Source organism: Opisthocomus hoazin, chromosome 7, assembly GCF_030867145.1.
Source record: "Opisthocomus hoazin isolate bOpiHoa1 chromosome 7, bOpiHoa1.hap1, whole genome shotgun sequence".
Classification (NCBI taxonomy): Eukaryota; Metazoa; Chordata; class Aves; order Opisthocomiformes; family Opisthocomidae; genus Opisthocomus; species Opisthocomus hoazin.
Window position 1 is genome coordinate 48371793 of NC_134420.1, and position 22607 is coordinate 48394399.

At 42.5% G+C, this 22607-nt stretch overlaps 1 protein-coding gene across 5 annotated transcripts in view; it reads left to right on the forward strand.

Moving 5' to 3' along the window:
- The window catches only part of TTLL5 (tubulin tyrosine ligase like 5), a 150530-nt gene that overhangs the window by 103585 nt on the left and 24338 nt on the right, over positions 1-22607 (forward strand). For all 5 annotated transcript variants that reach the window (XM_075425856.1, XM_075425855.1, XM_075425858.1 and 2 more), the window contains 2 exons: positions 13377-13557; positions 21434-21654. In XM_075425856.1, the coding sequence (XP_075281971.1) occupies positions 13377-13557; positions 21434-21654 (402 nt within the window). The remainder of the gene's footprint in view (positions 1-13376; positions 13558-21433; positions 21655-22607) is intronic.

Genomic DNA, 22607 nt, shown 5'->3' on the forward strand with positions numbered 1-22607 from the left:
CTTTGCCTTTAATTACTGCTTCCTCATCTCTCTTCTGCTTTATGTCCCCTCGCAAAATAATCATAGTAATTTTAATCTCTTGTTCTGTAATGGCCACATAAAACATGCAGAGATTTACATCCATGATGCCCCAGAACTCCTTGCTGAGACTAGAGGGACCAAATCATATTTCCAATAAGGAAAGAAAGAGACAGAGAAAAGTGGCTAAACCAAGGCTTCATATAAAGCCTCTGTTAAAGCAGGAACAGACACCACTCACTGCTGTATCTGCTGGAGGCAGTTAGCTGGGAGCTTCCTCTGTACACACTTAACTCTTCTCTGCCAGAAACAAGATGCCGTAACTCAGTTTTATTGACCTTTGTTATCATAATGTGAACTCCTCCATGGTTTTTCTTGTTGAAATAATGGGTTACTGGAAATGCTGCAGGGTGACCTCTGTTTTCAGGCAGAGAGATAGACAGATAGATCCCAACAGGAGGTGGGAATTTATGGAACAATATTAGTAGTGTAATGGGGACTGCATTCTGTATAGTTTAAAACAAAAGACCAACAAGGAGGCCAAAATTGTCATAAACTGGAATAGTCTCTTCTGGCAAGGCAACACACTTCTGTGGTATTAATCTTTGGAGGATGAAGTGCCAAAAATTGGGGAGATTCTTGCTCTGCCCTACTTGAAGAGCTTACTTTTCCAGGTGAGGCTTTATAAAAATAAAAGTCTTTCCATTCTTTTCTTGCACTTTATAATCCAGTCCTGGTATGTCGTCACTAGTTTCTGGAGGCAATAGAGGGGGGCAGATGCATAGGCAGTTTTGTTCCAGTGCTGGCTATAGATTTTTCTAAAATATTTTCTCTTTATCAAAAATTCATAACATGTAATTCAAAACTGAACCTGCCATTCTGTTCTGAAGTTATTTTTTTAAGCTACATTTTAGGTATAAACAAAATGCAAATTTGTTTGGAAAAAAAAAAAAACCTTGTGAATTTTTAGGGCAGAATTCTTTTCTGAAAAGTAGTTTTCTGCAAGTAGAGTATCTCTGGAGGATTCTTAGAAGGAACTCTGCTGACTTGGACAACTTCTGTCAGTTTTAGCTTGAGAAGAGCATTGCTAGGAGTCTGTGCTGCCTTGGTCAAAATAAGCACTTCCAGAAAGTACCTTCCATGACCTCTAAGGAAGCTGGGTGACCAGTGGAGTGAGGGGAAAAAATGTCACTTACCTTTTGCAGTACAAACATAGTGTTTTGTGGCCATCATGAGGCATGCAGGGATTACAGAAAAGCTAGCTGTAAAACAGGTAGCACCACAATCCTTGGATTGCTTTGGTGCTAACGTGCCATGCTCCTCTTGCAATGGCTGAAAGTCTGTATGTTTGTAGTGTAGTGCCTTTTTTTTTTTTTTTTCTTCTCCTGCAATGTGTATGATAGGATGGCCTTGTCTCTGCAGCATATACAGTTACTGGTCTGCTTCTTCAATAGGTAAAATCTCATACTAGTATTCTCTCTTTGTGGATCTGAGCATATTCCACCACCCCTGATTATATTTTATGTAATCATTTTGTTACAGACTTTAGAAAGTGTGTGCTGACACAGATACAGTCACCTCTGCCTATTCTTTCTCTAACCCATTGTTAAGTGTTCAGAGAGCAACAGCAGGTGAGTTGATCTTTGTACAGGAGGTGGAGGTAAAAAGTTTTCTCCCTTAACTCCAGCATAACAGAACTGCAAAAGGAACTTGAGGAGGAAAAAATCTCCTGTTTAACAGGTGGGAGATCACTCTCAAATCCAGTCTATTTCTTGTCATACCTTGTTACCTTGTCTAAGTCCACTTGAGGGACATGGAGACCAGAAACTGCATACGAATCAAGTTTATAACATGGGGAAGGTAAGAATGCTAGAGACGCCTCTTTGACCAGCATAAAAGTGCCATAGTGCATAGGGGACTGTAAATCTATCTTCTTTTTATTGTGAAACACCTTTATCTTCATTACATTTGAGCTAGGTTGATAAATTTCAGTTGTTTAAGGGAAAAGGTCTCTTGAGGACCCTTACTCTGCCCTTGTATCAGTGCTTGAGGAATTACCCAAAAACAAGAGACTCTTAACCACAAGCATACAGCCTGACAGCAAGGACCCAGAGAAGTGACCTTTATTTCTTGGTTTGTATTTTTTTTTTCTTATTTTACTGTATTTCAGCAGCTAGATGTTACATAACTTTAGTTGTGCTATTGAATGGTAGCAGCAGAGGCATCTTGCTGGTGCCATGCTGCTACTCTACCTCTTTTACCTGGAGCGTTTCTCCTAAACATGACCGTGGCCCAGCAAGCTTTCAGGTGACACTTTCCACAGTCCCTTATTAAGTAAATTTGTGCATCTCTGCTCTGGAAGTGTAGAACAGATTCTGGCCTCCTCTTTAGGTATATAGATTATAAACGTAGAATTGTTGCTTTTTTTTTTTTTGAAGTTCTGTTATCTGGCTGTAATTGTTGGCATTGAAGTTTATAGGCATGATGTCAGGGAACTGTATGCTTCAGCATGCTTTGTCCCCATAGCCAGACTATCTAAGCTGTCAGATTTATCAAATCTTCTCTAACAGTTGCTCATGAGAGTGTCTTCATCTACCATGTAACAAGATGATAGATGTACTGGATGTCAAGCAAAGTTGACTGCTTTCATGAACTTTGGTGCAAATTTTGTGGAATCCGGAGGCTTGTCATGTTCTTTAGAGTTTTCTTTGTGTACTCGACATTAAATATTTAGACAACAAAACACCTGAAGTTAGGAGCATATGACATCTCTATTCTATGGTCATACGGCACAACTACAAAAGTCATTTGGGCCTCAAGTGGTATGAGACCTGGACAGCGCAACCCTGGAGGAACCCATAAGGCCCTGTGGTGTAACGCCATCCTGTTCTGTGTCTTTTGGGAGGCTGGTGGTGGCAGGGGCATTTAGCTCTGGGCAGGGGCAGCGTGCTTCGAGTGCTCTCATCCATCTCATGAATCCTAACCCTACAAAACTCAACAGCCTGTTTTTTGTTTGTTTGTTTATTCTTCTCAAGTGCTCTAGATTTCACCAGTTTAGCCCAACTGTGACTTCTCACTTGCCTCTTGAGACTTGAACAAGGGGCCTGAGCTGCTTTCTTCATTCCCCATTCTCTTATTCAGTGGGATCTTGCAGCTGTTGCTTGAGCACATACAGCAGAGCACCACGCTCTGGGAAAGCCTACGCAGGAAGAAACTTAATGGAAAATATTAAGGAGAAAAAAAATGTGTTTGATGGACTTTTAATATAAAAGGGGGGGGGGAAGAAAAGAAAAGGGGGAGGGGGAGATTTATTCACTGTAATAGGAACCAAATGTTGGCTGCGACAGCAGCTGCACTCTCACTCTTTCCCTGTGAACTGTGTAAGCGGCTGTTCAAAGGAGGCATTACAGGGTGCAGGGCTAACTTACTGGTCCTGACTTAACCCTTGCCTCTCTAGAGAGAGGTAGGGCATATGGGTTTCCAGAGAGATTAATGACTTTAATTACAGACCCTGTCATAAGCATGTTCTAGACAGATACTGGTGCCCATTTACTGTTTTCATCCTCATGTGCTACTGCTGCTGTCCTCCCATAAAAAGCAAAATCTGCTTGGATAAAGCACTAAAAAAAAAATATGGCTAGGAATAAATAGAGCCTATCAGTCTTCTCCAGTTCGGTTTTCAATAGACTTGCCTACATTGATGGAGGAAAAGTAGAAGAATGTCAGTACAAGACATGTTTTGATCCATGCTAGGATTTTACAGTGGAACCTCTGCAGTAAGGAATACCTTTCCCATCTCTGTAAGTGGTGCAGTATTACATGTAAATGTCTGGTACTTTGAATTCTGTGAAGTGTGTGTGTTCACCCCAGAAATTCTACCTGGAGTAGGACAAGTGATCAAATTTAAGGTGGCACTTAACACATTGTCCAAGTCTGAATGACTTATCTTAAAGTCGAGGTAGACAGTACAACTTCACTCAGAGTCCATCTGCTCTGTCTGAACTTCATTAATTAACTAATACTTTAAAATTGAGGGAGAGGGGGATGACGCAATTCAGGCATGTCAGATTTGAGCAGGTAATCTTCTCCAAGATTTCCTTATGAAACCAAAATGAAGTTTCTGTGCTAGTCTTATTGTATGTATGTCTCACTGTTAAAATGTTTTTGCAGGCTTTGACTGTGTTTGCAGGTGTGGAAGTATGTGCAGGAAGCATGAAGCCAGAACCACCTTCCACTCACTAAAGCTCACCCCTGTGTTTGCACTAATTGAGGGTAGAAAGGCTATGTGATTTTGTTAATCTAGATCACATGGAGGAGATATGCCCAGTTGTCTTCACTGCTTCCCCAGTGACCTGATGAGCCACAACAGGATGAAGGTATTGAACTTTGCAGACAACTGGCTGTTAGTTTTCTTGGTGATTTAGCTTTTCTGCTAGTGAATTTCAAAGCTGCCTGTGTAAAGACAAGAAAAATACACAGTGTTGTTTACCTGCCAAGTATTCCACAGATCAGAGACTGATAGTGTTTTGTAACTGGCATGGAGCCAAGGATGCTACTAGGGGCCCAACAAAAATTGGCTCCACTGAAGGGTAAATACTTCATTTGCGAAGACTGGCAAGTTTAGTGCTCCTGAAAGTAAGAGGTTGATAATCCAGCTAAATCTGGGAGTAGCTGAGACAGATTAGGCCTTGCCTGCAGAGGTTTTCCAGTGCTGCATAATCTCAGCCTGCCCTTTGTCTGCTAGACTGTCACAAGGCTGTTTTGATGCACCTCATTTCTAACCTGCTGTACTCATGTCCTTGCCTGTATATGGAGACCCAGGACCTAAAACACACTTAATTCCTGGTCTGCAGCAGAGCTAAGTAGGCACTACATTGCCTTTGTTATAAGAGAATCTTTTTTCTCTAAAACCCAGGTTTCTCAATGGTGGGGAAATAGCAGGAATAATTTTCAGAAGCCAGGGAGCAGGAAATAAATTATACAGCAGCATATACCAGAAAAGAAGGAAGCCCATGAACTTTGATAGTACTTGTAGAACAAAGTGAAGGAGCAAGAAGTCAGTGAGCTTTCCCTGTATAGCTATTGTGCACGCACATCTGGAATGATGTGCTCAGTTTTGACCACTTGCCTAGCCCCAAATACTGATAAAGTGGAAAAAGTTCAGAGAAAAGCAATGTACAATTGAAAGCCAGAAGGGACTGAGCTGAGGAAAAAGATGAAGGGAGTTAAGTGTACCAAGGCTGGCTAAGCTTGAAGGAGGCATAGCTCTAGTAGTGAAGGTTTAGATCTGAAATAAGAAGGTCATACGAATAAACAGAGAAAATACAAGTTTGATTGAGAAACCCAGGGAAAATTCTTGACACTGAATGTGTACCTGCCTGTGGAGTGGTGCAGCTGAGAGTGCGAGATATGGGCTCCTCCAGCCCCTGAAACGTGCTAATCCTGCACCACAAGGAGATGAGTTGGATGCTTTTGCTCACATCTTTGTTTTTGAATAAAATTCTTGTAACAACATCAACTCTGTCAGTTGAAAAGGGGAATTGTGAGAATAGCAGAGGGGGACTCCTGACATTTGCTAGTAATTAATGCACATTAAAATGTCCTGGGATGCTTGAATTGTGCCTCTGGTAGCTACTGCAGTTAACCTGTGAATGGATCTGGAAATTGTAGTTAAATCCACAGAATTTTTCGTGTTCTTTGCCTAAATCAGCCCAGTCCCAGGGCTTTTCACCTGGACCTTGTACATCTTCTGTTGTCTTATGGCACAAAGATACTGAGTGTAAAAGCCTCTTGTGTAGGTGAAAGTAGTTTCAGCGGCTGGGAAAGTGGTGAGCTGAAGAACTTCAAGCTGAAACTATTACAAGATGCCTGCATCTGTGCCTCATCACTAAGAAGGGAAAGTTTGATGGATGGTTTGGGACAGAAACTCTCCCTAGCTCATTAACTTTAGAAGCTTTTCTTTGGCTTCTCTTGCAGAGCTCAAAAGTAGATTGCAGGCCAGGTGATGGCATCCTTGTTTTATGCAAGCCAGCTGCTTCCTGTGCCTTCTCTGTCTCCTGAGTACCTGCACCATGGCGTGTTCTGGACAGCTGCCTCTGCTTCATAAGTTCTCCAGAGTCCCAGGCAGAGCTCTTTTAGGAATACTAAAAATGCTTTGCTTGCCTCTGGTGGTTTGTTTTGGTTTTTAGGTTGGTTTTTTTTTGTTGTTGTTTTTTGTTTTTTTTTTTTTAAAACTACCTTCCTTTACCCTTGTAACATAGCTGCTGCTACTGCATGTTTTAGGGGCTTGCATGTTGCAGCAACCAGAGCTACAGACCATGCTAAAATGCAGACTCTTGCTGACTAAACTGGACCAAAGTCACTCTTTTGTAGACACTCCTGATAACAGCAGAGGCCAGGAGCAAACCATTCTCAAAGACTTGTTGCTCCGTTTTTCAATTTTTACTTTATTGCTTTTGAAGCTGAGGGGAGGGAGGGAGAAAAGACAAAGAAAGGCCTTGAGGCAAGCAGCACTGCGAGAGGCCCGACAGTCCTGCATCCCAGCCAGGCCCCCAGCGTCCTGGGCTTTGTCCCACTATGTTTATCATTGCTCCATAGCCAGCCCCAATCTAGGGCCTATTGTTAGGGATGGAAGAAGCACATAGTTTGCCAAAGAAAATGTTCTGTATTTTTCTGAGTGCCTGAACATAAGTCAGCAGGATGCTGGGAGCTGCCACACTAGACAGGCTCATTAGTTACTATGCCAACTACTTTCTAGCAGCTGGTGCCTACCAAGGCTTTGTAGTGAAAGCTTCCTGGACTTGTCATACCACCTGAATGCCCTGTGGGAAAGAAACTGCTGCCCAAGATTGTCTTGCATTCCATGGCAAGGTAGGAACACTGATTTATAAATGCACTAGGTTCCCTTATTGCCAGCAATGGCCCTTGTTCATCCTTAGCTCCAGCCTTTACAGGAAAGGATGCAAAATACTTTCATTGGCAGCTTGTTTCCTCGTTTAAAAGGAGGATAATTCTTTTCTCGGTTTGCTAGACCTCCAGCTATACTGACTCCTGCTGTGATCCTATCAGTTCTCACAAACTAAGCAGGATTAAACAGAGGAATATTCTTCAAGAATGCTGAAGCTTCGTTTTCACAAGTAATTGGAGCCTAGTTTGCATTGCCTTTCAAGGGGATGTAGGCACTTTTCAAATGTTTCAAAAGTGCCTGCTTAGTAAGTGATGGGGAACACCAGTATACTACATGAATTGCTATTGTTGCATGCCACACAGGAGCTGGTATCAAACAAGTGCCCAGCTGTGCCACTGGAAGAAGGCTTCACTTGACATATAAATGGAAGCCCTATGTGTAGTATTTATGATACTTAAAAAACCTTAAATGTATTTTGGGAACGCTGGAAGTTTTAAACCCAATTTATGTCCAAATTATGCATTCAGAAATCATGTTCTGAATCCCTTCTACTCCAGCCTTGCCCTCCCCTCCCCTGATTATTTCTGTGTAGTTTCACTTTTACTAAAGATTTTTCTTTGCCTTCTTGTCTGCTGTTGTCTTTTATTATCCAGTATTACACACCCCAGCAGTGGTTGTGTTGTAGTAGACCCTGCTTTGTCAGATGTTTGAGTGAGTTACTTAGGAATGGTGGATGCTGAGGGAACTGTGGGCTATCATTAGAAGTTACCAGTGTCGTTCCTTTAGTATGGAATTGCTGTGTGTCAGATAGTTCTTTGTAACTACAAGATTCTCAGTGAGTGGTGTTCTGTGGTCTGGTCTTGTCAGCTTCAGCTCTTGGTATTCTCTTCAAATCTGTTTGAAGTGGGAACAGAAGCCAGGTCACTCCTTTCTTGTGAGAGCTAATAACCACTTGATCTTCTGTATGGAAGATGGATTTCACTGAAACTTTTTTTCTGTACTCAATGAACAAATGTATTAGTGTTTTATTAGTATTTAGTATTTTAGTACGCTAGCATTAGTTCCTAGTACAGGTGTAGGTAGTTGATTGCGTAAGAGTTGCTTACATTGGAAAAGAGCTGATGAATTGGAAAAGAGAACTAGAGCAGAAAGGGAATTTGGAACCAGAAAACCTGGAGATGAGTGCATGGTGTTCTAGTGCTTTTAGGCTGGGTTGCAACCATAATAGCATGGAGATCCGTTGAAATTGGTCTCAGTTGCAAACATGTATCTTTTGTGATGCAAAAGGCTGCAGCAGAGGGGTCTTAGGCTGTCACTGAAGAGGAAGAGGGAATTCTGGCCCAAGCCTTATGAAAACTACAGCTGAAAGCAAGGAGCACGGTGGGTTTCTTGCCAAAAATAGAGTAGCCCTAAGAGCTGCTAGAAGGACAGAATCTTGCTTACAAAGGATGGGTCATAATGCCAAGGCTGAGATTTCCTGTACATAGTGAAGGTCTGAATCCTGGCCAGGTCTCCAAACTAAGCAACTCATAAATAATCCTGAGCAAGCTGTGAGAAGACTGCTCACAACAAGTCTGGCTGACAGAATGAAACCCAGTCTCTTGTGGTGGCACAGGCAGGAATTTCTGTTTCCCATTTTGCATGTGTGTGCATCTATGACTGTATCTGTCGTCTGTACATGTGAGCAAATGAATATTCAGTCAATTGTTAGCGTTCAAGCAATAATCCTGAAATGCAAACAAGCAGGTCTGTGAGTACTGACTCTACAATCCTCATTTCCATTGGGGGTGTGGGGCGTTTTCTGGTTATTTTTGGCTTTGCCTAAAAGGGTGTGAAAAAGCTTTTCCTTCAGTTTGGGGTGTTTATATAGTCTCTCTACCATGTGAACTCTATAATATCTGTTAAGGTGTGAGGTGCACTACAGCTTTTTTCCAGCCTTCGTTACTGGGCTGAGCCTGTTCTAGAATTCCTTTAGCAGAAGAGCTAACTTCAGGAAGGGTACAAAGGTGCTGTCATGCTTCAATAAATCATCTGACAGGCAGAGACTGAAAATAGGAGCTGCACCATGATACATTCCTGTGAGCCTGGCAAATACACTGAGAGCTGGAGCGTGTCTCTGGCAGCAGCATATTGAGTCTCAGATCCTAAGCCCTGTTCTCCTGGACCAAGACAAGCTTTGCCTTAGATGTAATATCAGCAACTTGACAGTATGTTGTGTGGGGACTTCCCAAAACTGCAGATGAAACATCTCTCTACAAAAGTGATCTTAAGACTTGCAAATATGCAGGCTTTCTGTTGTCAAATATTTAATGCTTGTATTATAAAAGGTTGAAGTTAGGTGTAATGAATTTATATTGATTTCCATCTATAAAGAAGAAAAACCTATGGAAGCTAACAGATGCGTATTAAATCTAGCAGGATTCTGCAGGCCATGCGAGTAAAATCTACTCAGGCAAGCAACAGTGTTTTCAAACAATACAGTATCTAGAAAAAAAGTGCTATTGTGCTGCATTTTGTGGAGAGAAGGTACTGAAACTGCAGGCAGTTGTGTACAAGACTGTCTATGCTGTAAGAAAACGTTAGCCAAAGTTCTTGTGGTTTATTTTGGGTTTTTAAAGGTAGTTCTTCCTAAAGATTTAATAACATAGTTTCAACAGTTTTCCTGGATAGTTTAAACCAAGCTTATCTGGGCAATATTATATTGTAAAGAAATTATTTTGGTCTATAGATCATCTATTAGTTAAAACAGAAAAAGTGCATGAAAACAGGTTAGAAACCAAATGAAACCATTTGAGAGTTCATTGAAGTGGACAAAAGTTGGAGCAAGGCAGCAATCCCAGTGCATTTTTAAAAACTGGACCGTCGGTCTTCAGTATTTGTATTTCCATAATCGTTAATCCTTTGCTGGATATCTCAAATCAAAAGAAATGAGGATCAAGTGAATGATACTAAAGTTTTGCCATTCAGATAGGGGCCCTCACAGTGTTACAGACTGCAGTTGCTGCACATCATCTCTGGTACAAAGCCAGCCTGGCTATCGTAGGTCCAACTTCAGTGGAGTTTTTATTTACATTGGTTTTATCTCCTCCATTTTATCTTGATTTTTATGTTTTAGAACAAATCACTCAATCTTGAGCTTCCTAGCTTCCTGTTCTCCTTCTCCCTGAATCTCATGATTTTATAGATATTTTTCATATTTTATTTCAGTTGTCCTTTTTCCAAGCTGAAGAGTCCAAATTTATTTCGTCATTCCTCAATATATAAGCTATCCCATACCTTTGATCATCTCTACAGCATTTCTTTGTACTTTTTCCAGTTCTACTGTATGCTTTTTGAGAAGGGAGGAGGGACAGCGTGCAAGAGATGGATGCAATTTTGGTTTATATGGTAGCATAGTAGTTTTGTTCCCTATGCCTTTCCTAATAATTCTGAACACTGAGTTTGCTTTTTGAGAGTATTTATTGATGTTTTAATAGAAAAATCTATTATAGCTATAGTTATAAGGTCTCCTTCCTGAATAGAAATAACTAGTTCAAAGCCCATCATTGCCTAAAATCAGGGTTGTATTTCTCTTGGTACATGACTTTGTAGTTTTTAAATGGAATGTCATCTACCAATTTAATGTCTGATCATTCAGTAATGTGATGTTTCTTCACACTTCTCAGTGACTTTTTTTATTTCACTCTTTTTTTCCCAGATCACTTATAAATGTTTTGAACAGCAGAGACTATAGCACAGATTCTTGTGGTGCGACCCCAGTGGTAATCTCGTTCCATTGTAGAAACTGTCCATTTATTCTAGCTCTGGTTTCATGTGTTTTAACTAGTTATTAAATCTGTAAGAGGTAATGCCTTTATCCTGTGTTGGCTTACTTTATTTAGGAGCATTTTTGAATGAACTTATCAAGTTTTCTCAACTGAAAAAAACTGAGAAATTGCTGGTGTTGAAAAGTTACTCTAGGCAAATGGACAAATGCATCTGTTGTTTAGTTCAAAACAGAGGTATTGAAGATCATAATCTTTCAGTAGTACCGATGAAGAATTAATCGGGCTGTTTACTGAGCGCTACCATGACTTTGGAGCTCCCGAATGCTCTTCGGCTTTGTGTGGTGCAACTGATGTTTATTTCAGGGGCTGGTCTGCAGTAAGCCCCAGCTATCTCCCAAAGGGTACACCCCAGTCCCAGCACAGTCCTTTGTGCTTCCAGCTGGCAGCATGACCCGAGTTTACTGGAGGGAGGTGACAGAGACTCCAGCTGTTTCACACAAGGGAAAAGTCCAGTGAGCTTTAACATTGGAATGGATGGTGGAATCTGTATCTATGCAGTGGAAGGAGCAGATACTACGCTTGGGATGGCAGTTGAGTTCAGGTGACAGCAACTGGCTGATAACCTGTATGGTGAGCTGGTGGGATTGAAGAGGAAACAGCTGGGGATCATTTCAAAGACTCCCTGTGCCTTGTCATGCCTTCCTTTTAAGTTACGCTTTTTGTGGCATCCCGTGCCTAGCCAAGGCCAGTGCTGGGAAGCCAGCAGCACACACGCATCCAGGGATCCAGAGCTGGGCAACTGCAGGTAAAATAGCAATAGTAGAGGATCATGACCCCGTTACTGGGGCAGACGGGGGACGGCAGGTTTAGAAGAGGGCAGCAGCTCTCCCAAGGTTAACCACAAAGCCAGATTCGGACCTATACAACTTGGGTTTCAGGGCCTGAGTACTGTCAGCAACATTACAGTTGTCACTTTTCCAAGCACTGGTGAAAGAAAAAGAACTGACAGACTGAGAATCTTCTAGCAAAAGGGAGCAGGAACCAAGAGTCATTTACCCAGTGTTGCACTGTGGTGCAATGGAAGCAAAGAACTGAGGAAGCATGGGTGGGAGATCCCTTGAACAGAGAAGTCTAGAGAAGACTACGTACAGCCAATGGCCAATAAAAGCAAAAGTGGTAGTGGTGCTCCAAGCAGGAGGAGGCCCAAAGGATGCATGGTGGAGATGCTGGCAGCTGAACTCGTTTTCCACTGTGTTGTGTTACTCCTCTGTTGCTGAGGAGTTGAGTGTGGAGAGTGACCCTTTAGTGCTTGGAGTCCTTGTCCTCAATTTGCTTTGAAAGCGATGCATTAGGTTAGTTTTGAGGGAGAGTACATAGAGCTGGCAGTTGCTTCTGGTCGTGTTTCAGACATCCTTCTGAATATTTTAAGGGTTTGCTGTGACGATGAAGCTGTCGGGGAAGGTGTAACACATTCAAGGGAAGCTGTGACATGTTCAAAGAATCTAGGTTGTGAGTTTTAATAGAATCCTGAAGCAAGGAGATTTCATTTAATTCCCTTGCCAAATCATGACCTGCTCTCTGAATTGTGGCATGAAATGTAGAAGACACTGAAGTATCTTTTACATCCCAGTTACTGATGACATGCATAGCAAATACAAGAGGAGTCTGCCCTGGGAATCCAAAGGAAATATTTGGAAAGAGTGACTGAGAGAAACATGACAGAGATCAGCAGAAACCTGGGAAGCTCAGGCATGGAGGCTTGAAGGTTTTATTGGCCAGAGTGTCAGGATTTAGTGTGTCATATGGCATACCGTCTTGTGGGCACAGGCTGTGTGGGTTGCTGGCAATTGCAGCTTCTTCAGGAAAACCTTGTGGTCCTGTCAGTCTGCCACCTGCTCTCTACAAAGCCCCTCGGCCTTGTGTAGAAGTGTGTTGGTGCTGCCTTCTCACTGAGGCTTACGAACTTAAAAGCAAGCCTGTGAGCTCCTGTTGGTATTTATCATGTTGCAGGCCGCAGCTGAACTCCCACGATATAAGCCTGGGTTGTAAGAGCTCTTTGCAGGAGGCCTTTTCTCCTCTGGGAAAGGCTTGTATTCCTCTGATGATGAAAGAAATGAGCCTATCTACAGTCCCCTTAGGTCTTTTGGATTGTAACTGTATGGAGTCAATATGTGTCCTAGTTGCAACCTCACCATACCAGTCCTTTATTCTGTCTGTGGATATTGTACTGCATGCCTGTCTTCTATTCTACTCACACTGCAGCATGTGTGTGCTTGGTGTAAGCCTTGTGTTAGTGTATTAACAAAATCTGTACAAATCCAAATAAATACTTATCTCATTAGTGATGGGAATCCTTAGCTCTTTTTCTGCTGTAACTCTGTCTCTCTTTGATGCTAATCAGCTACAGACGCGCTCCAGTTTCGAGTTTTTCTTCTCTTTTCCTTTGTTCTCCTCAAGCATGGTGTTAATGGCTAGTAATATAGTCCCAGCCTGGAATTCAAGAACCTCCTTAGCAAGACAGCAGTTGGCACATGGCACCTCTAGCAGGTGTTGTGCTTGCTGGAGCTGCTTAATACGAATTCATAGCTGGCTAAGTATTAAGGGATTTGCAGGAAGCAGCAGTGCCTTGTAAGCAGGAGTCCTTATATGCAGTGGTGAAAGCGTGATGGCTCTTCTTTTCTTAGGGCTCCTGAGAATCATCATTTTGCCTGGGAAGGAGAGATGGAGAACAGTGTCCACAACAAGGTGGTGACACAGAGTCCGCCGGCACATCCCAACTGTCAGCTCCATTTTGCTGTGCAGCAGCTTCAGCAGCAGAAACTTCAGTCACAACAGCTGTTGGAGCAAAACCAAGCCCGGCACCAGGTAACTAAGGAAAAAATTCTGCCTGGGATGTAGCAGTGCTGACTGAGTCTTAGATGTGCAGAACCAACTCACAGCCAGTATGTATGGCACAGCTTTCATGAAGGAATTAGCTCTTCAAGTGGGTTGCAACAGAGCTAATATTATTTTCAGTGATTTTTATAGCATTTTGATGCCAATGGGATTGGCATCCTCTACCATTTGGCTACTGATATGTTGCTGCTTGCTTTTCTGCACCAGTTCAGGGCATCCCCTTATAGTTCCTTCAGACAGCCTTAGACCTGTCTACAGTCTCCACAGTTCTTTGTCACTTAATCTTGTTTCTGATGCTGTGTTCCCTCTTTGACTGAGTTTTTCTTGGGTAGCACTTCAGGCTGGGTCACTGTTGTACTTCAGTGTTTCTAAACATAGATTTTTGAAATTGTGTTGGCAACTGTGTCCTCTGTGGCAGACCCCATCAAGGCTTCATCTTGACTAAATTCTCCTCCTCCTAGATGTCTTCTTATACAATGCAGCGATCAAAAGAGCAGTATGCTAAGCAGACTCAGAAATTATTTAGGAGAATCTTCATTCTTTTGAAGAAATGTATTGATTTCTTCTAAGAGCCTTCAGTGTGCAAGAGGCATGGCCACTGACGCTGATGCCAAATACAAGTTTTCTCTGCAACCCTGAAAATCTTCAGACCTACTACACGTTTTGTTATTACTACATTTAAGATCTCCTTTCACTGCTTTGCATGGAACTGTCTGACAGATGCATGACTTCTTTGTTAAAATTGCAAGGAGAGAAGATGGACTAAGTGTCCAAGAGCTAGAGGAAATACGAAAAAGAGTTTGTATTAATTGGTGTTCTGGATGACAGCTAGATGCCAAGTGTGGACCACTGTGTCTGGAACAGCATTTCTATCCTGCCTGGGGAATCCTCCAAGGTTACAATGAGTTCATCGATGCACTTGTTACCTTTCTTTGTTATTATGGAGAGAGGTGTGTTCTTTCTTCTGAGTGATGTCCAAAAATCTTTCCTGCTAAATGGAAGGAAGTCTTTGGATGAACAAACCTTCACTCAAAAGAGATTGGTGTCCATTAGGAAGGAGCTATTTGCTGGGCAGTCTGGCAGGAGTGGACTGCAACAAAACCGTGAACAGAGCTAACAGGCGGAGGTCTGAACACCAACTCTCCCTTCTGTAAACCAGATGAGTCACCAGTCAGGGTCCTTGAGAATAAGTTACAGGCAAATTGCCCTCATACTTTTCCTGGAGCATCTTGAAGGAGAGGCCCTTCCGCCTTTGCTTCTTGCACTCCTATCAAGGCCCTCATTTAGCCATGCAGTTTTCATCCCCAAATTCCCTCACCTACAGTCTTCTTGCTTCCCTCCTGAGCAAGAGGTCTTCCTTTCATCTCCATCCAAGGGGCTCTGGGTGGGCAGCTGTGGCTGCTCATGAGCTCAGGAAAGGGCTGTAAGCTGGCTTGTGCCTGTGAGGAGGCTGGAGCTGGCCAGGGGGCCTGGCTGAGCCCTCTTCTAATTGCTGACATTGAGCTGATGTTATTCTTGGCCTGGGGCAGAGCCATTACTCAGGAGTTTCTGTTAAAGTGATTCTTTGTTAAACCTCCTCTCACCCCCACGACATCCCCCTCCTTTCTCTCGCTCCCTTCTCATTCTGCGCCAAGCAGTTTGGAGTTGCAGTATTGAGGCCATTGCCATGCCGCAGGGCTCAGGCTGCGCTAAAGTTGCCATTAATGAAGAAAGGTATTTGCTGAACATGGGGGGTTTTGGACTTTCTGTAGTGAAAACCACATTGTAATAAAATGATTCTTTTGGACACTTCCTCTCCCACTAGACATTGTATGGAGCCAGCCAGACCTCCCTTTCAAGTCACAGTTGCACCGATCTTCTGATGCCCCTTCCAGACACTGCACTACCCTCACCTTCATCTGTCTGTCCCCTGCTCCCTCTCTAGTTTCCTGTCACTGATCTCTTCCCTCTGCTAGTTAGCTTCTCAGACTTCAGTCCTTTGATTTGGCCTTTCCAAGAACTGCCTTCTCTTTGCTGCTGCTAACACACTCCGTGCCCTGCATCTCCTTCCCACTCACACTGCTTTGACTTCCACCCCACCTTTTTCTGCTGGCCATCACTTGTCCTCTCTTTTTCCTCACAGTTGATGTAGCTTATCCTGTCCTGCCTGGCTTTACCACATTTCCTAGTCAGTGTCACCTGACTCCTGTTCCCTGCTCTTTCCCTTCTGTTCCTTCCCATGTATTGAGATCTGCTCCATCCTTTGTTGTCTTGCCTGCTACATTCAAGTTCCTCAGCTCTCTCTCAACAGAAGAAATATCCCCCCAAAAACGAAAGGCCTGTCACTTGAAAGCATCATGATCTCTCTACTTTGGGGAACGCATGCAGGATATCTCCAAGCTGGTTTCATCTGATTGTTAAGTTCTTTAGTAGGTATGGTGTTGTTGGGTGGATGGTTGGACTTCATGATCTTAGAGGTCTTTTCCAACCAATTCTTGTTACAGTTGGAAGGCAGGCTAGCCATTTTTCAGTAGCTGAAGTGCATTTATTAATAAATCTCAAGGCACACCCTGAGTATGGCATGACCATGCAACATGACTAGATGCCAGTCTTTCCTTCTCTCTGGACCAGTCAGGTGTATATGGATAGCATGTGAACAAGTAACAGAAGCACTATGATTAGTAACACAGGCAAATGTTTCTGTGTGTATGTTAACCAGTCTGATATGTTGGAGATGAGATAGATGCGTTGGAAAGCATGGAAGTTCCTAGTTAAGTATTTGTGTAATAGGAGTACCCTCATCTACTATGCAGGAGATGTATCTTATCATAAAGGCTTATTGCATATTTCTTTGTTGCAGCACCCACTCTTGGCTGAGCGCTTTCCAGACACTTAAGAATGATGATTCCTCCTCCAGGCATTTAACACTTTGCAGAGCAGCAAATACTGTGTAGGTGGAGGAAGAGGAATAATAACCAACGATTTTCACTCATTGTATGCAGAATTTAGTCCACACAGTGTAGTATGGTGAAAATAGATCTTTCATGCCAGAATAGGTCCATCATTCCCTGGACAAAAAGAAAAACACCGAACTGACTGGATGAGAATCTAACAAACAAATGGATGCAGTGATAGGGCCCGGGAACAGAGACACTACAGAGCCCGAGTAAAGAAAGAGACAGAAAGGGGCAGCGTTTGAAAGTGGAGACAAGAAGCTTAAATCTGCTATCAACAAAATCGAGGAACAAGAACTACAAAATCAAACCAAAAGATAAGAATAACAGGCTTATAGCAGTATTTTTAATGTTTAAAGGAGACTTCATGTGACACATTATGACCTAGATGTTAGTATCACTGCTGCAGTTGGCAAGGCAGTTAATATACCATCATTGTTTATTCTCTGATTGTTTCCTGTACTGGAAAGATGCCATTAGCTGTTAGGGAGGTTCCTCCTCTGTGTGGCTATGTTCTGTCTTCTTAGCCTAGCATCTATTGCTAAAAATATAGCAAAAAAGCTAATGTTAAACAAGATGCAAGTCATGTTAGTTGTGTGGTCAGTTATAATCACATTTTCAATCAGAATTCTATGTTGATTTTATGCTAGAAAACATTGGGCTAAGTTAATATTAAAGAATTCTCCCCTCAATCATTTAAAAGTGGTATGTTCTGTGAAATATTCCTTATTTTATGAAGTTCAGCAAATTTTTTTTCTTTTAATGTATGTGACTCTCTTCTGAATGTCCCTACACTTTATTTAGATCTGACTGGGAATGTTGAGTATTCAGAATATTCCTAGTATTCCTAGAACGACATTATTCCTGCCGAAGAACACAGGGCCTCTTTGAATGCAGCCTTAAACATCATTAAACTGTTTTCTAAACTATATATGTTGGACTGCTGTCAGATTTGCAGTTTCTCTTCCCCTTCAGTGTCTTGTTCGTTCTTGTTTTGCAGTTTTCTCCCTCAGATTCTTTTCCCACTAAATGTGCTAACTGCCATTTTTCCTATTTGAGTCTTGTGGTACTGATGAGTCAAAGCCTGAGTCTAAGTAAAGCAGAACAACTGTTCTGAAAGCAGTAGTCTGTGCTGATCTATACCAGCTGAAATTTTGTCCCCTTGTTTCTGATCCTGTCACTATTATTAGAATTATGGTAACGCCCAGATTAAGTATCTTTCCAATACAATGATATGGCCCAGTCCTTGCCCCAGAGAGCTCTCCGTACCGAAAGAAGGACAAAGGAGAAGGCACAAAGTCAATTTGTTTTCGGATATTTTAGTCTCATTCTGAAGAATTTACCAAGGGAAGACATGCTTCACGACAGTCTGTGCACATCATGAAGTTGCTCCTCCTCTTTAAATGTCCTGATGATCCCAAGATACTCCTCTTACTGCACTTGAACACTATGGCAGTTAATAGTACATTTTGAGCCTTTGAGTTCTTTATCACCACTGTGTGAATTTTCAACTCAACTGATTGTTGCATCCAGACAGATTGAAAGAAATGCATTAATGTTCAAAAGAATCTCTATGAAACAATTTATATGACTACAAAGGTCTTCCAGGCCTTTTAATTCCCTGTATTTTTGCAATGTAATCTGAAATGCAGTTGCTTTTAGAAAAGTGCTGGGTTTTATGTTGTTGGGTTTGCCCCCCCCCCCCCTTTTTAACTTAAATCTTTGTCATTATTACTTGTAAATATCTCAGTTTCCAGCGCTAGTGATTTGTAATTCGCTGCACAGATCTTTATGCAATACTTGTGCGTGTGTATGCATTTGTCTGTCAGTTCTCATACACTGCTGAGTCTCTTACTGTTTTCAGATTTGCTAATCCAATTTAAACTGAATGACTACAGGATAGAAATCTCAAAGCTATGTTTCATATAAATTTAATGAGAATAGAGCTGTATATCTGGAAAGGGGATTCAACTACTATTCCCATTAAACCAAAGATTGCAGCATGAGGCCACTCTCAATTAGACAGCAGAAGATCAACACAAGAATGCCCCAAACCCATGAAGGAAGGCATAATTTGGGACATGCTTTGTATTATCTACTGTAAGAGTCAGCCCCAAGACAGATTCACAGGAAATGAGCTTCATTACCTCCTCTGGTTGAAGAATGAGCATGTTTTTGCTTGCAACATTTGTTCCATTACTGTACTAGGGATGGGTGTTAGATACAGGGATGGTAAGTGCCAGAAACATTCTTTCTGTTTTTGAAGATCATTAATATATCTGCTTTTCTTCAAAGTACTACAGTACTTCCCTGCTTTTAATCATGAGCAGCCCGAGCTCAGCTGCTACTGGCTAATACTCTTAGATGTGCATTGTCCTTACTGACAAGCTGTACATGTTGATATTTTCTAATTAAAACCTACTGGGTTTGTACTGATAACATTTTGTGTATGGTGTCCATGTTAGATGTGGAAGCAAGCAGAGGTGTGATCTAATGAGGAGAATGTGGGATTTGGAGTCAGGATCTTCTCTGAGCTCTCAGCCTAGCTTTCATATTGCTTCAGTCTGTGGCTTAGGGAAAATCACTTTCCCTGTCAGTGCTATCATTCTTCATGTGCAAGAAAGGGTTAATGCTGTCCTACCTCCCCAGAGAATTATGCAAGAGAATTAACTCACTAATGCTTTACATGATTTTTGGCTAAGAAGTCTCATAGTGTTCTAAGTATTTTTCAGATTTGTATCCCTAAGAACTTGTCAGGGAAGCAAATGTCTCCTGAACATCAAGTTAAATTTGCCAGCCTGGGAAGTGTGGTTCAAAGTTTTTTACCTGCAGCAGCAATAGTTGTAGGGTGTTACCTGCTTCAGGACTTCCTCTGTCAGGGTTTGTCTAGGCTTCTGCTCTCCCTAGGCCCCAAGCCTTCAGAATCCTGAGTATTGAGATCTGTCTCCTACTTTTTGGATGTGCTGAAATCGCTTCCCAACGCTTCATTTGTGTTGTCAGACTCTGCTCTCCCCAGCTGCCCTCTTTATTTGCACAGTAGCTTCTCCTGGTTTCCTGTCCTGTCCCCATGGAGTTTACAGCAGGGCAGTATGCTTTGTAGCTGAATCCAGAAGCCATGGTCTGTGTCAGCTTCCAGTCTCCCCATCCTTGCCTGGAAGGCAGCCAGAATCTCAGCGCAGCATGGAGACAAAGGCCTTTTTGGAAGTCTGCTACCCCCAAGAAAAACATCCATGACCTTTCTTTAGGCATGTCTCAGCCCAGCTTTCGTTAGAGTATCCATGCTTGCTGTTTCTTCAGAGTCATGGACCTCCTTGCCAATGCATGTTAACATAGGGAAGGGGTTAAGACTGTATGCTTTGTGGACTCCAGGATCTTGGTGATTTTAATAACAAGGAAAAGAACTTACAGGAAATATGCATAATATCAAACCAAGCACAATGAAATGTCACCCCTGAAGAAGAAAGGAGTGCAGTGACTTGAGGGTCTCTGTCCCAACCCTGTGATGTGTTAGACTTCAGGATGCAAGAGACTAAACCAAGTTCCGTGTTAGTTTGTTTTGCTGGGGGGAGGTCGGGTGTGACTGCTATTTTCCAGACTTCTGCACTTGTACCAGCTACTTATTCAAAATCTGAAAGCTGCAATCAAGGTAGAGCTTCAGGGAAGTGAGAGGTTAAGAAGCATCGGGACCTCAAGGGCATCTTGTCAGTGAGCTCTAGTTAGGAAAGAGGCCTGTTTTGGCTCCTGCGCTTCCTTGTCTCCCTAGAGCTCTGCCTGTCAGAAACACCTTCCCACACACCACTGCCCTGCCATTTGCCAGAGAATTGCGGGGGAGAGGGGCTTTTCCTGTCTGTGTGCTGAGACTCAGCCAGCCCTCAGACTGTGGTTTTCTCTGGAGCCTGGAGCCCACTCGCTGTGGCTTTGTGTGTTTTTTCACCAGAGAAGAAACTGAGGACAAATGCAGTGAAGGGCACTGCTCCCAGGGTCACGCTGAGGTGACTGGCGAGTGCTCAGCTATTCCTCTCATCTCCTATCACTGACATGTAGCTGCCAAACTACGTGGTTACGGTATTGCCTCTTTGCCCTGGGAATCTGACTTGATTTCAAGGAAAGACAAGGCAGAACTCCCAGCAGGTTGCTCCTTTCTGAAAAGAGTTGAGAAGTTTGGAGAGCTCCTGTAGGGATCCATTCCCCACTCCCTGCTTTGCCAGTCCACTACTCAGTTCTTCCGTGTCTCATAGCATGCAGATTCTTTTGTTCCCTGTGACAAATCTGCAACATACTTACTCTCCCACCTGCTATAGGAATAGAAATCTTTTCTGTTCCCTGATATTACTGGGGATTTCCTTTTTGTCAGCTGCTGACCTAGTCTCCTTTGCAGAGAAGGTACCCTAGAGCCTTTCTGTTATTACAAGCACGTATGGGGTTACACTGAAGAACTGGCATTGTAACATCTTCCCCATAACCTTTTTCTTTCCTAGAACTGTGTCTAAATCCCACCGCCCACACAAAGAATAATTCTGCAAGATAAATGCAGAAAAGTCAGTCAAAGTAATAAAAGCTTTACTCCTTTGTGGATGGGAGCCCACTGCAAGATTAGAATTGAGCATAGGACCTCTTGGTTTTTAATCCAGAATAGTATCGTTTTGTGGCAGTAATGGGCTTGTCTGCCTTCCTAGAAGCTAGTCCCAGCTTTCAATGGTATAAAATTCAGCTCTAAAAACTACTTCACTGACTTGACCACTTAACTCTTCTTTTTATCCGTGGGATTGTCCCTGGAGTCCTGGGGTTGCCTACACCAGGCTGATATTATCCCTCACAAAAATGTCACCCACCTCCATCAACTGTCTCAGCAATATTCAGAGAGGTAATCACCAATTAATATGGCATTTTTGTTTTCTTTTTTTTTTTACCAGGCTCTCTTTGCCAACTACTCACAATCCAGCACCAGCCATGTATCTATGCCAGCTGGCTCTGGTGTGCACAAGACATCGAGTGCCACTTCTAGCCTCCAGAAGGCAGCAAGTTTGCACAAAGTGATGCCATCCCAGAGTATGCCTTCTCAGCTGGTTCCAAAGCCTCCAGCAAACCACAGGCAGGCAGTGGTCAGAAAGGCTGCAGCACAGAGGATTTCGAGGTAAGTTTTATCTCTTCCCATCCACAACAGGCAGTTGGCACTGGTTCCCCTGAGAAGGAATATCGGAGAAGAACCTGTATGCAACTTACATAGGTCTTTTTGGCTACACTGTTCAAGATAAATCTCAGAATAACCTGAGCTGTGTATACTGAAATAGGTGTGCACTATGTTGCAGTTTCACAATGGTAAGGTAGGTAAGACTGTAACATCATACAAACATAAGGACATCGGAACTGCCAGATTGAATCAGAGAAGTATCTGATTCGGGAGGGAGTTCAGTTACCTAACCAGAGGTTGCTAGTGACATTTTAGATGCCCAGGGCTACTACACCTGACCTCCAGCTGCTGCTCCAGATGAGCACAAGTCTGCTGTAGATCTTGTGTTGTATTTGCCAGTCCCATGGAGGTGTCTCGCATAACTTGAGAGTACCAAGTATGGTACTAGACATCTGTGTTTAGGCACTTGAATCACTCCCTCCATGTTTAATCTTTGATGGGGGCTAGAATCTGGTGGGTCAGAAGAGGCTGCCAAAAAAAAACAACACAGTATCCTTTATAAATTAATCTGCCCTTAAGCCCAGTTTCCCCATAAATTTAACACACAATGATTGACTTCTGCCTTCAAGCACAAGTGTTTATTTCATTTGAAGAGTTTATATTGTGCCTAATGTAATGGTAGCTTTCCTCATTATCTATAGAAATCTTTCTTTTGACTTCTACTATCTTTAAAAACAAACAACAAAATAATTCACCATAAAATGTTGCTTACTGATTGTAAGTTGCCTTCCTTTCAGTTTCTTGGTGTGTCTTCTGTTTTGTGGATTATGAGAGAATGAGCAAGATTTCTGGGTTTTCTTCTTATCCTTTACCTTTCCTGATAGCTTCCTCAGCTCTCTCTTTCTCCTCCCAAATGACAGAACTGCTTTAGACTAAATCCTTCATCAGGTTTTTCC